Below are 13,990 nucleotides of genomic sequence, written 5' to 3' on the forward strand. Positions count from 1 at the left end.
GATTAAAGACTTAGGGCCTGTCCTCTGGGACAGCTGGGCAGCTGGGAGTCTGAAAGGAATTTGGGAGGGGAGTGGTGACCCCAAAGCATCACAGAAGTGCAGGGCCCATGAGGCCTTGATTAGTGGAGCCCCTCCGTCTCAGAAAGGTGAGTAACTTGGTCAAGTTCACGCAGCGGGTCACCAGACAAGCCTTTCCCTCCCACCGGAGGCTGCAGAGGAGGCCGCTAAACCGTGCCAATCAGAGCCCAAGATGGCACTGAGCAGGCACAGGTCGAGGGCAGCACGGGGCGGGGAGTGCAGTGTTCTCCGGAGGGGTTGGCTGCTGGAGGGCTAAGGCTCCGGAGGACTGATTGTCGTTAACTCCCTTTCTCTCCTGGCCTTGCCTGGGGTGGACTGGCGGTGTGGGGGGAAGGCGCACCCAGAGGCGTGTGAGGCTCCCCTTCCCAGAGCAGGAGGCCTTGGGCGCCTGCTCCCAGCGGCTCCGGCTCACCCCAAGGCTCTCCGGAGGTCTCCGGGCCCTCGGGCTTGCCGACGCCCGCGCTGCGCTGGGCGCGGTCAGGCCCGTGGCGCGGGCCCCTGGGTCCCCAGCCGCGCGCCGCGCGAGGCCGCTGCCGCCCTTCGCTCCGCGGGCGGGGCTGGTAGCGCCGCGCTCCTCTGGGCGGCGGAGTCCCGGGCCGCCTCGGCCCCCTCTGCCAGCCCGCACCGAGCACGGGGCGAGCCGGCGCGGAAGCCGGGCCGGCGCGGGGCGCTGGGCGCCCGCCCCTCGCAGTCTGGGTGCCGCGCGCCCCCGGGGCTGGGGGGCCTCAGACCTCGGCGGCCAGCAGAGCCGTGCGCCTCGCGTGCCGGAGGTCTGTTCCAGGCCAGGCGGGAGCTGCTCAGCGAGGGTCCCGGGCCGCCTTTCCCTTCCCGGGGGGTCGGCGGGCTGAGCAGCGAGCCAAGCCCAGCCGGCGTGCGCTCCTATAAATAGCGCGCGTGTGCCCGCCACGCGCCCCCCGGCTGCGCGAGGACACGGAAAGTTGTGCGCGGGGGCTCGCGGCGCGCGGCGGCGGCGGGCTAGGGCTCCGGGGCCAGCTGCCCGGCGCCGTGCGGCGGATCCCGCGGATTTTTGCCTCCGTGCTGGGGACCCGGCTAGCCGCTGCCGCCCTGCCGCCTTCCGAGAGACGCCAAGCTCTGGGGAATTTTTGACCAAGCGAAATCGAGAGTCGCTAGAGACCTGGCCATGAACACAGCCGCGCGTTCTTCCCGCTCCGGGAAACACCTTCGGCTTCTGTAATCCGTCCCCGCCGCCAGCTGGAGACGAGCCGGGACGACCCTGGCCCCGACCGGCCCCCAGCATCCCGGGGCTTCTCCGAGCCCCCTGGGTTTTTCCTGCTGCTCGCTTCTCCTGGGGAAGCTTGGTTTGGGGTGAGGATTTCTGATCATTTTCCTCTTTGAGGGGTGAACGGGAGGGTTCGGCGACTTAGATGTCTAGGAACAAGGGTGGGTGCGGGGGTCCCAGGCAGGGCTGATCTCAGGCGGAGGAGGGCGGGGGAGGGGGTTCTGCATGAGCTCCTTAAAGGACGAAGGTAGCAGAGCCAGCGAGACAGCGCGAGGGGGAACTCTGACTTCAAACCACGGAGCTGCCGGAGGTGTGCGCGCCGCCGCCGGCCCCGCCGCGTGGTGCATCTAGCCACCCGCACCGTCCCCAGCACCGGGGTCCCGGGGAGGAGACCACGCGGGCACGCGGGAGCGCCGGCCAGCTGCGGCGGCCCCCAGCCTCGCTCGCCATGGGCCCCCGGCGCCGGGCGCCGGCCGCGCTGCCGGCCCTGCTGCTAGCCCTCGCCCTGCCGGGGCTGCGCGTCTGGGCGCAGAATGACACAGAGCCCATCGTGCTGGAGGGCAAGTGCCTCGTGGTGTGCGACTCGAACCCGGCCACGGACTCCAAGGGCTCCTCCTCCTCGCCCCTGGGGATCTCGGTCCGGGCAGCCAACTCCAAGGTCGCCTTCTCGGCTGTGCGCAGCACCAACCACGAGCCGTCCGAGATGAGCAACAAGACGCGCATCATTTACTTCGACCAGGTCAGAGCCCCGGGGGACGCGGGAGGCCAAGGCTCGGGCGGCGGGAGGGGCGACGTGCAGGCGGCTGAGCCCCGGGTCGTCTGCTCGGGCTGAGCCGCTCTGATTGCGGTGCAGGGAGCCGGGTCAGCACCGGGTTGGCGCTGGCGTCTCCGCGCGTCGGGATCTGAAACTTCTGAGGTCTCCCCCGCCCCAGCCCGCCCCCACTCCCTCCTGGCCTCCGGAGAGCTGCTGGGGCGATGGGAGAGGGGCTGGCAGCTCAGAGCCTCAGGGAGAACTCGAGACACGTTGAATAGCAACAGGTCTGCTGGAACCGGCGGGTCCTGGTCCCTGCACCTCGCCGTCTCTCTGCTCGAGCCTGGCGCCCGGCCTCCACTCTTCTGCCGGGGCCGCGGAGGCCGTCCTCCGGCAAGCAGGGGACTCTTTCCAGGGCAGAACAGATGATGTGTTCCTCCCGGATGGAGAAGCTTCTCCCTAGAGGGAGCCCTGGGCGGGGTGGGCTGGGAGGGGTCCACACTCTGCACAGACCCCGCAGGAGGCTGCGGAGGCGGCAGCGGGGGCCCCGGTCGGATCTCGCTCCCTGTTCGGTGCCAAGCGCGGCTGCAGCAGAAAGCCCTCCTCCGCTACTTGGAAAAGTTGAGAGGAGGAGAGAAGCAATGGGTAGAGGCGCTGAGCTCCTGTAGGGAAGCGCTGGGAAGCCTTTCTCCGTCCCTAGCTCCTGCCCTTTTCAGAGACCCGCGAAGCAGTGGGGAGAGAGGGCTGGGGGCTGAGGACAGGGGACTGGGAGCGACTGATGGCCACTGGAGCTTCATCTTAGCGATCGGAGCTCGTGGGTCTAGCGCTGAGAAACTCCAGGATATCAGCTGAGGAAGGAGTCTTAAAACTGAAAACAGACTCCAGGCTGATCATTTCAACCTCTGCTGCACCCGGAGTCTTTTAAATTCCAAAGTCGTGTGTGTGGTTCACAGTGGCATGCCACATGGGCACGAACACGGGTTAAGTGGTGCTGTGGGATGTGCCCGGGGAGCGATGAGGTGACATTTCTCTTCCTTACTTAATTGTTACTAAGTAATGTACTCTCCAGCTGGTCAAAGACAGAGAATGCCTCTCTGGGGCTTCCTATCGAATAGCCATCATTTTAAAAGAATTAAGCAACCCCTTTGGGTTTTAGTGCATATTTTTCATCTTGATGGAAATAAAGTCTAGCACGACCCCTGGTCTGTGTTTCAGTGCATTAATTAAATACTGTGGACACTGCACTGTCCTCTGTACAGTGCATTGTGTTCAGTGACCTTTCTGTCATTTAGAAGAGGAGAAGAGTTTGCTCTCCTGTTCTGGGTGCTCCTGCATCTTAGAGACAATAAGACACATTTGGTAATAAATCTCGAGGTGTCTGGGTGCTCTAATTACAATGTACAGTCAACATTCAGCCTTATGTGTAGTCAACACTAATCAGCTAGCTCCATTATTGCTAATGAATTATGCTACTTGTGTCTGATTCAGGGAGTCCCTGCTAAGTACCTCAAATTATTTTAAATGTGCTTAAACAAATCTTTGTAAAACCTCTGTTGGGAAGTATTGCATAGCTGGTGATTTGTTGCTGAAAGACCATCGATCATAGGGTCAGAGGAAGAAATCTGATGTTTACTTGGAAAAAGGAGTAATCTCAGAATAAAATGATACACACAGACGCATTTTAAGTTGGGGGTTGAGCCTGGTACATCTACCTGACCGGCACTATATTCCGATGCGTTGCTCACAGGTAATAGTATGTCTAGGGAATTATGCAAAGGGCTTATATTAGCCTGAATGTAGTGTTTAAAAGAAATAGTAGCAGATTGCCATTGATATGGGGGAAATGTACTTTTGTAAGGACATCTGGTTTTTCTGAATGCCGCTTCTAGATTTATTTCTTGGAGAGAAATGGAAGAAACCTTAGTTATATCCTGCCTGCTATCCCCATCCTCAATATGCACACACACACACACACACATTCTCTCTCTCTTTGTCACATGTGGCATTTAGTTTAAGAGGTCATCTATTGAAATGCAGAGCTAATTTCATAATCAGTAGAACTAAGCTGAACATCTCGGAATACAGAATGCACTGTTGTTTTCTTGGGAACGAGCACTTTGTTTCTCTTCCTTTTTGTCCCTTGAACTTTTAAACAAACGGCAGCAACTGTTGAGGGGACGGACACTGACTAACACCGGTGGGGGGGGGGGGGCGGGGGCAGAGATGCCACCTGTTTCACAGTCTCTATTCCTTGGCAGCCTGCAAAGGCTGAGTCATGGCCAAAATATTTATAGTTAAGACCTGGGTGGCATAGGAAGGGAACGCATGGCTGTGGATCTGAGCTGAGGCTTGGCGGGGGCTCAGAGGAGGGCCAGGCGTTCGCCTTACTCGGGCACCAACTGTTCGGTGTCATGGATCATGCTGCCCAGTGGAGGGAGCGTCCATACCTCTGTCCAGGAGGGCCTGCAGAGAGCCACGGACGCGATTGGCTGGCCCGGAACGCCACCTCTGGGCATGCAAGGCTCCAGAGGGTGGGTGTGTAGACGTGGGGCTGATGCCTTTTTCTGACTCTGAAGGTAGAGCCAGTGTTTATAAGCCCCACATGTTCAGAGCCAGCCGGCCTTGCTGGAAATCGAGGCATGAATACAAAGCTCTGACTTTATTTTTTTAGTCTAACATTAAAAAGATGAAGAACCTTCCAACATACAAATCCGTTTTTCAAGTCACTAAAGAAAAAGGGAATAGAACTCCATGTTTTATTTTCTGTGGTTTTTTAAAGCTAGGTTTCTTTGTTAAGAAAGAACATAGGAAGGAAAAGAAAAGGGAAGGAAGAACACTGACTTTACTTCCAGAGAGTATTGTAATAGTTGACTGTGTTTATCCTTTTTATTTGTAGATTCTAGTAAACGTGGGTAATTTTTTCACCCTGGAGTCTGTCTTTGTAGCACCCAGAAAAGGAATTTACAGTTTCAGCTTTCACGTAATTAAAGTGTACCAGAGCCAAACGATACAGGTATGTCTTCTGACCTGCTCTCTCTACCCCGGAATGACAGTGTTTATCTGTGGTGGGCCATGTATTTAAGTGTTTATGTGTTTTCATTGTAAAAATAGCCATCTTCATAGTAGTTTATTTTTAAAACATGTCATCTCCAATAACGCTTTCTATGAAGCATAGAAGCATATAGAAAAATATGTGACAAGCATATAGAAAAATACACAATTAAACTTATTACCTTAATAACAACCAGTCACTTAAAAAGCATAGTTTTTAAAGCTACTTTTTTCTGTTAAGAAAGAAAATAGGAAGGAAGGAAGGAAATAGTAAAAATTCAGTGGCACAAATCTCTTTATAAGACCTTGGCTGCTTTTAATGCATGTGCAAAAATTACCCGAATTTTTAACAACAACAACAACAAATAGTAAGACTATCAGAGTTTTACAAGTACCTACTAAATAAATAAAACAAATTTGCTGTCATTGTTAAAAATTATGAACTGCAGTTAACAACTAAGACCAAGAATAAATTGCTGAAGGAACAATTATTCAATATACTTTTAAAGAAAGGATATGCTACGCTTATCTTCTAAGTAGTTTATCCTTAGTTACTCTGAAATTAGTGAATTCTTACCAAATGCAGTTCCACAGTTAATATATTTTGTGCTGTGCTTTCTAAGGAACAGGCTTAAACTCACACTCAAGGACAATGATGGAGCTAATTCCTATAATATTCAAATATGCGGACACTCAGTAATACCAGTGCATGCCTATGGAATTCTAGGATACTTTTTTCATCATCTGTTCACTGTATGTATTGTATATTGGTGGTGGTGGTTTAGTTGCTAAGTTATGTATGAACTCTTGTGACCCCATGGACTTTAGTCCACCAGGCTCCTCTGTCCATGGGATTCTCCAGGCAAGAATACTGGAGCGGGTTGCCATTTCCTTCTCCAGGGGATCTTCCTGACCCAGGGATCGAACCCAAGTCTCCTGCATTGCAGGCAGATTCTTTACCACTGAGTCACATTGTGTCCAGATGAATGTTAGATTACACATCTACCACTTTTACATATCTTAGTGAATGGATAAATTGATCAGCCTCATACTTAATTTATTCAGTATTAATTTTTGACATAAAAGGAATGAATATCTAGTAAACAAATTTAGTCCCATGGAAAAGCTTTTCCCAAACGCCAATATTTAGAAACTTAGGTAATATTTGACACAGTATAATCAAAATTTTACTGTGGAGGGAAGGTAATAAATTTGTTGCTAATTATCCATCATTAAAACATTTAGTGGTAGTAGTGATAATTATTTTTAATGCACATTTCTTATCAGGGAAAACACTAGAAGAAATCACAGTGGACAGTCATATTCTACAATTTCAGCTGATGTTTATTTAGCATATGCATGTCTCAGCTGTACAGTAAACCTGCAGAGATATTAGTAGAGCCTTGCGGTCCCTGAGTTTCTCTGAGCAAAGGGCATGGGGTTATTTTTACTAATGTATTGGGAAGCCACAGGCATGTGGCCTAACTGAAAACGTGCTGTTGCATATGGGAGATAAATAAAGTAGTAGGCCTAACTTATGTCCTGAAGGGGAGTCAGACTTCACATGGCTGGATTTTTCTCCATGGATGGTGATCTTCTGTGAGTATTTAAGGAAATTTTTGTGGGAGAAATTAATTTTTTTTTCAAGTTAAAAAGATCAGCTCAGTAAGATCATACTAAGCCTAGCCACCCCAGTTAGCTAATTTGAAAGGAAAGGGATGTATTTACTGGACATCAGATACTTTACCAGGATGATCATATTAGACATTATTCCCGCCCCCCAACCCTTGACCCTTGTAGATGTTTTGTAGAAAGATGCTTTCTTTCTTCCTTCCTTCTCTCCCACTCCCCCCTCCCTTCTTTTCCTTGTTTCTTTCTTTGTATTGCAGAATAGTTGATTCGCAATATTGTTAGTTTCAGGTGAACAACATAGCAATTCAATATTTTTGTAGATTACAGTCCATTTAAAGTGATTATAAAATAATGGCTGTGTCTCCCTGTGCTGTACACATATATCCTTGGAGCCTATTCATTTGCTACGTGGTCAGTGTTACCTCCTAATCCCCTCCCCCTGTCTTCCCTTCCCCTTCCCTCCCCTCATTGGTAACCCCAGTTGGTTCTCTATAATCGTGAATCTGTTTCTGTTTCATTCATTCATTTGACTTTAGAGAGAGCTCTTCGGTGTCTTGTTTTGTTTTGTTCCTTATAGGTTAACCTGATGTTAAACGGAAAACCAGTCATATCTGCCTTCGCTGGGGATAAAGACGTGACACGCGAGGCCGCCACGAACGGGGTCCTGCTCTACCTGGATAAGGAGGATAAGGTTTACCTAAAACTGGAGAAAGGTAACTTGGTCGGAGGCTGGCAGTACTCCACGTTCTCTGGCTTCCTGGTGTTCCCCCTATAGGATCCGAGGTCTCCGTGATGCTCGTCTGGGGAGGGGCGGCCCGCCCTGACTTCCTGAGGATCACTTCCGCTTCACCGGATTGATGTCTTCACGGGTTTCTTGTGGGCGAATATGTGTTCTCTGTAAGGATGCTAAGCTGTCTGAACCAGCATCGAACTCCACAGATGATTTTTGTGTGCATTTCAGTGTACTCGGATTGGGACTCAACAGTTGATACCCATCTATGCTTAAGTGTAACAATTCAAAGCTGTCTGCAAGGTTTATTCTGAATTTAATTTCCTGAAATCACTGAATTTGTTGCAGATGTGGCATTTTATTTATTTAGTTTTCAAAGACCGACAACCGGGTCTGAGAATTAGAGAACTCTATATGTAAAGTTCTGACTTCAATCAACGATTCGTGTGATCCTGCCAAAGAATTGTGTGCTGTGTCCATATACCGGTTACACTTGTTTTTATTCCTTTGGGATTAGTTTGTTCAGTTCTCTTAAGGTAATTTCTGACTTTGTGTCTTCTCAACAAATAGGGTAATGGCTTGCCCGCAAATTTACTCTATGAGATCACCCACACGACTTCCCTTAAAAAAAGAAAGAATGCTTCATAGTTGTATTTTAATTATATATGTGAAAGAGTCATATTTTCCAAATTATATTTTCTAATAGGAAGAATAGATCATAAATCTAACACAGAAAAAGTTGCATATCCGAATTCTTCAGTGCTCAATCCTCAAACCTGCGCAAAACAGCTCTCCTCCATGGGAAATCTTATACTTTATTGCTCATTTTAATTAACATGATTGATAATAGCCACTTTATTAGAAACCTAAGGGATTTTTTTTTCCTTAGACATGACTACTTTATTAACTGGAGATGGGATGCCCTCGTTTTTAATTATACCTATTTTTCAAACCTTCTGTTGTGTTTGAAGTAGCATCTGGTTTTGCCTTAACTCCTAAAATTGTTTAGATTTCTCTGTTCAGCTAATAGTAAATCCAAATATTCCATATCTGAACTTAGTACAATATCTTATTTTGTCTTTTGTACAGGTCATAGGAATTCATAAAATTATTTATGTCTCTGTTACAGAATAAAGATTAATATATGTTAGCTGAATCGTTTGGTCCTTTCAGTTTTGGAAATATGGATCTTACATGATTTATTCCCTTTCTCTTACCAACCCTCTCTCCCTCCCTCCCTCACCCCTGTCCTTTCTTCCTTTCTCTCATTTCTTGGTCTTGGAGCTGAAGAAAAGCTTTCTGGATTTCTAGAGAATGTCCCTCAACTGGCATAGGAAATCTTTACCATGTTTAATTTGTCCAGATTCAGGAGTTGTGAGCTTGGCAAAAGAGGATCAATGAACTTAGTAAAGTCTCCTTTCAGAATAACTTACTGTTAGGAAGTTAAGTTTTAAAAGATCCACTGAAGCATCGTGAAGGGCTCAGTGAATGAATGAGTGGTGATGCAAATAAAGATCAATATTTTCAAACAAAAGACTTGAGGAAGAGTTCTGCCCTTTACTCAGCACTAACGGGCAAGCACAAGCCCCATTTCTTTTCAGGAGGAACTATAATGACAGATGTCTCCTCTGGAGATTTGGCTCAATTTCCTGGTCGGTTGTCAATTAAAACAAATCTGGGTGCCCCCTTTTGTAGTCTGTGGCATTGGGGGGCTCTTGTAGGATTCTGTGGGAGGAAACATGCAGGCAGCCCCCCAGTATAATTGTGATTAATTATCACGTCAAAATATCCGTTCATCACAGGAAGATTCTCTTCCCAAGAAGAACTATCTGGAGATGCTGGCAGTGGACCTGCAATGTTTTGCTTGGCAACTTATCCCCCGGCTGGCACCCTGTCAGAGATCTTCCCTCCTCTGTGACTGTGTAACGTGGGAAACAGCCTTGCACACGGGGCTTTCATCTAAACTGCATCCTCTGCGAATGTGCCTGGTCTCACGTGACCTTCCCCACAGCTCTCTGTGTGCAGGGTTTGTGTCTGTACATTGCAAAAGAGTGAACTGTACTTGAATAAATATGCTATTAGTCATTGTTTTGGCAAAATGGCTTAAGAGTATTGCGAATTTCCAAGAGATAAGACAGAGAAAGTTTGGTGCTTAACAAAGTAGACTGATGTAGAGTATCTATTATAAACAGACTTATGGCCAAGCTTTGGGGCTTGCCCTTATTTTTCTGAACATAGAAGAACACTGGCAAAGAGCTTGACTTTAATTCCTAAGGGCTTCAGGTGGCTCAGATGGTTAAGAATCCACCTGCAATGCAGGAGACCCGGGTTTGATCCCTGGGTTGGGAAGATCCCCTGGAGGAGGGCATGGCAACCCACTCCAGTATTCTTGCCTGGAGAATCCCATGAACAGAGGAGCCTGGCAGGCTACAGTCCATGGGGTCGCAAAGAGTCCGACACACTGCAGTGACTTAGCTTGCAGCAGGCACACAGGCCAAGCAGGGCAGTAGGGAGGGTATTAAGATTGGAAGAGTAAAAGGAAGAGGATTGAGTCTGAGTGGGCCAGGTGAAAATCAGGAGGCAGTGGCGTCAGAGTATTTCCATAAATGGAGCCAGATAGATGCTCCTTACATGTTCTATGGCTTGAAAATACTTTTCAGAAATTGCTCAGTCCACAGAAATGGTAATTGAGCACAGTGTTCACATTGGCCTGTCTGTATTCATTAATGCCAGTGCACTCCCTTCCTAGATGTTCCTTATCTCATTTGACTGTTCCTTGATCTATTGATCAGCAAAAGCAAGCAGTTTTCTGTAGCAAGCATTTTCCCAAGATAGAATCCCAAGAAAATGAAACTGAAGGAAAGAAGGAGCTTGTGCATAGGATCTCCTTGATTCCACATGCTTTTGGGGTCTCCTTGTGGTCTTGGATTCTGTTAGAGCCTGGTTATCTTGTTAAATTTTTGTTTTAATTCTTTCTTGTTTTCCATTTTTGGATTTACAGCTGTTTTCCCCATTCTTTTTGGTTTCTAGATACCTGGATAGCTGAGTGTCTTTTTTTTCTTTAGCAAGTTACTGCTTTTATTCTTGGAATAAATATCTTCCACCAACATTGTTTAAACTATCCTTACAATGTGTTACATGCTTTGCTAGGTACTGAGTTTATAGAAGTGGTGACAGCTGCTCTTTTTAGAGCTCCTTAGACAGTAAACGCAGCTAGAAACCTCACCAGGAGCAAGAGAGGTCTAAAAGTGTGGTTTCTACCTTGTCTTCTGACTGAGGGTCGTAGGCTTTACCAGGCCGCCTTCACTGCTTAAACCCTCTGTCTTCAGACTGCAGGGAATGCTGCTCAGTGTTATGCAGCAGCCTGGAGGGAGAGCAGTTTGGAGGAGAAGGGATACATGTATATGCATGGCTGAGTCCCTTCTCTGTTCACGTGAAACTATCACAATACTGATAATCAGCTATATCCCAGTACAAAATAAAAAGCTAAAAAACAAGTGTATTTCTATGGACCAACAGTGCCCTTACCAAGGAGGCGTCTTAGAAACCCAGGGAGGCTTTAGGCTCCCCAGATGTGCTGAATCAGCATCTGCATCTTTAACAAGGTCTTCTGCCCCTCCCACCGCATGGTTCACGGACACAGTAGAGTTTACGAGGTTGTATCTTCACAGAAAACCCAAAGACCACCTGCCGCAGAACAGCGTCCGGGCTTCAGACAGTTGAACCAGATCCCCAGGTGATGCTTACAGCGTCAGCCCATCAGGTGCGGGTGTTTTCTTTGCAGTGACCCTCGAGTCCAGGCACTTTTACGATCCTCCCTGTTCTAACGCGAGGAGCCCGGGACAGTGAGCACGAGGCCTGCGCGCAGTCAGCCCGAGGCTCCGCACTGTGCCGAGAAGGCCGGAGCCGGAGCGCCGCGGGCTGGGCCGTGCGGACTCCGCGCTGTGCCGAGAAGGCCGTGGAAGCGCTGCCGGAGGACCACACCTCGAGGAGCGGGGGGAGACCCGGCCTGAGACGGAGGTGAGTCACCACGAAGGCGGCGCCTTGTGGGAAAGAAAAGCCTCGGTGACAGGCCTCATTTCGTCAGCGTTCCTCCTGAAATAAAGGTGTAGGCACAGCTTGCTTTTCTTTATGGCTGAAGCGACCCTTCTCCTGTGACTGTAGGCCCTGTGTCTAAGGGTACTTGGCATTTGGCTTCAGAAGACATTGTTCAGCTTAATAAAGTGTGTGTGTGTGTGTGTGTGAGAGAGAGAGAGAGAGAGAGAGAATGGGGGAATATATTCAGAAGGATCCAAGATGTGAGCAATTTCCAGGAGGCTGGAAAGTACGTTTAAAATTCATCCAAGGGCAGAAGGCTTTCTCAACAATTTTTGGGTCCAATTGTTGATATGTATTTAATGGAGGAAATGTATCATCATAGGCACTGAGCTAAGGAAGTCTTCATTTCCCACGGGGTTACCTTGAGACCACAGATTTTGACCCTCTGACTTTCCAGGGGCTGGGGTTTTTGCGGAAACCTCCGAGGGTTTCGGTCTGCTAGTCCTGGGGGGACGAGGGACTCTGACAAGCAACTGTCGTGCCTGAGAGCTGAGGGCGGTGTCTCTCTGCTTAGCACTAGTTGTTGTTTTTTCCTGCTTTCGTGTGTTGTGTCTCATGTTTCAGCTTGGATGTCACAGTACGATCAATAGGGGAAGAAAATGCAGGGTGATGAATGCCGGTGGTCGCTATTTTTGCATTCCTTCTTTTCCTTCGGGACAAGAGGAAAACATGGCTTGAAATGATCTGTTGAGTGGGTTTCTTTCCTAGCCTTCCAGAGGGAAGGGAATGATGCAAGCAAGAGCAGGCCTGCCGCCATTTCTGGAAGTCGGGGGAGTCCACTGACCTGTGCGTTCAGCAAGGCTGCTGCTCATCAAACTGGAAACGGGTTCTGGTGTCTGTGTGTGGAAATGGCCATCCCCTGGCAAAGATATGGCTTTATCATCCAGGATAGGGTGTTCAAATCAGATCAGTTGCTCAGTCATGTCTGACTGTTTGTGACTCCATGAATCGCAGCACGCCAGGCCTCCCTGTCCATCACCAGCTCCCGGAATTCACTCAGACTCACGTCCATCGAGTCAGTGATACCATCCAGCCATCTCATCCTATGTCGTCCCCTTCTCCTCCTGCCCTCAATCCCTCCCAGCATCAGAGTCTTTTCCAATGAGTCAACTCTTTGCATAAGGTGGCCAAAGTACTGGAGTTTCAGCTTTAGCATCATTCCTTCCAAAGAAATCCCAGGGCTGATCTCCTTCAGAATGGACTGGTTGGATCTCCTTGCAGTCCAAGGGACTCTCAAGAGTCTTCTCCAACACCACAGTTCAAAAGCATCAATTCTTCAGCGCTCAGCCTTCTTCACAGTCCAACTCTCACATCCATACATGACCACAGGAAAAACCATAGCCTTGACTAGACGAACCTTTGTTGCTAAAGTAATGTCTCTGCTTTTGAACATGCTATCTAGGTTGGTCATAACTTTCCTTCCAAGGAGTAAGCATCTTTTAATTTCATGGCCGTAGTCACCATCTGTAGTGATTTTGGAGCCCAGAAAAATAAAGTCTGACACTGTTTCCACTGTTTCCCCATCTATTTCCCATGAAGTGATAGGACCAGATGCCATGATCTTCTTTTTCTGAATATTGAGCTTTAAGCCAACTTCTTCACTCTCCACTTTCACTTTCATCAAGAGGCTTTTTAGTTCCTCTTCACTTTCTGCCATAAGGGTGGTGTCATCTGCATATCTGACGTTATTGATATTTCTCCTGGCAATCTTGATTGCAGTTTGTGTTTCTTCCAGTCCAGCATTTCTCATGATGTATTCTGCATATAAGTTAAATAAACAGGGCAACAATATACAGCCTTGACGAACTCCTTTTCCTATTTGGAACCAGTCTGTTCTTCCATGTCCAGTTCTAACTGTTGCTTCCTGACCTGCATACAGGTTTCTCAAGAGGCAGATCAGGTGGTCTGGTATTCCCATCTCTTTCAGAATTTTCCACAGTTTTTTGTGATCCACACAGTCAAATGTTTTGGCATAGTCAATAAAGCAGAAATAGATGTTTTTCTAGAATGCTCTTGCTTTTTCTATGATCCAGTGGATGTTGGCAATTTGATCTCCTGTTCCTCTGCCTTTTCTAAAACCAGCTTGAACATCAGGAAGTTCACGGTTCACGTATTGCTGAATCCTGGCTTGGAGAATTTTGAGCATTACTTTACCAGTGTGTGAGATGAGTGCAATTGTGCAGTAGTTTGACCATTCTTTGGCATTGCCTTTCTTTGGGACTGGAATGAAAACTGACCTTTTCCAGTCCTGTGGCCACTGCTGAGTTTTCCAAATTTGCGGGCATATTGAGTGCAGCACTTTCACAGCATCATCTTTCAGGATTTGGAATAGCTCAACTGGAAATCTATCACCTCCACTAGCTTTGCTCGTAGTGATGCTTTCTAAGGCCCACTTGACTTCACATTCCAG

General features: G+C 48.4%; 1 protein-coding gene across 1 annotated transcript; it reads left to right on the forward strand.

Annotated features, from left to right (window-relative positions):
• Positions 1–1,195: 1,195 nt before the first annotated feature.
• CBLN4 (cerebellin 4 precursor) lies at positions 1,196–8,632 on the forward strand. Its single transcript, XM_027558216.1, has 3 exons — positions 1,196–2,057; positions 4,966–5,082; positions 7,330–8,632. The coding sequence occupies exons 1-3, from the start codon at positions 1,767–1,769 to the stop codon at positions 7,525–7,527; spliced, it is 606 nt and encodes a 201-aa protein (XP_027414017.1). The 5' UTR covers positions 1,196–1,766; the 3' UTR covers positions 7,528–8,632.
• The last annotated feature ends 5,358 nt before the right edge of the window (positions 8,633–13,990 follow it).

This window comes from Bos indicus x Bos taurus, chromosome 13, assembly GCF_003369695.1.
Source record: "Bos indicus x Bos taurus breed Angus x Brahman F1 hybrid chromosome 13, Bos_hybrid_MaternalHap_v2.0, whole genome shotgun sequence".
NCBI lineage: Eukaryota > Metazoa > Chordata > Mammalia > Artiodactyla > Bovidae > Bos > Bos indicus x Bos taurus.

Coding starts and splice junctions, on each gene's coding strand:
- CBLN4 (XM_027558216.1), top strand. CDS start 1,767: ATGGGCCCCCGGCGCCGGGCGCCGGCCGCGCTGCCGGCCCTGCTGCTA. Junction 2,058..4,965: donor GCATCATTTACTTCGACCAG/GTCAGAGCCCCG, acceptor TTTTATTTGTAG/ATTCTAGTAAACGTGGGTAA. Junction 5,083..7,329: donor ACCAGAGCCAAACGATACAG/GTATGTCTTCTG, acceptor TGTTCCTTATAG/GTTAACCTGATGTTAAACGG.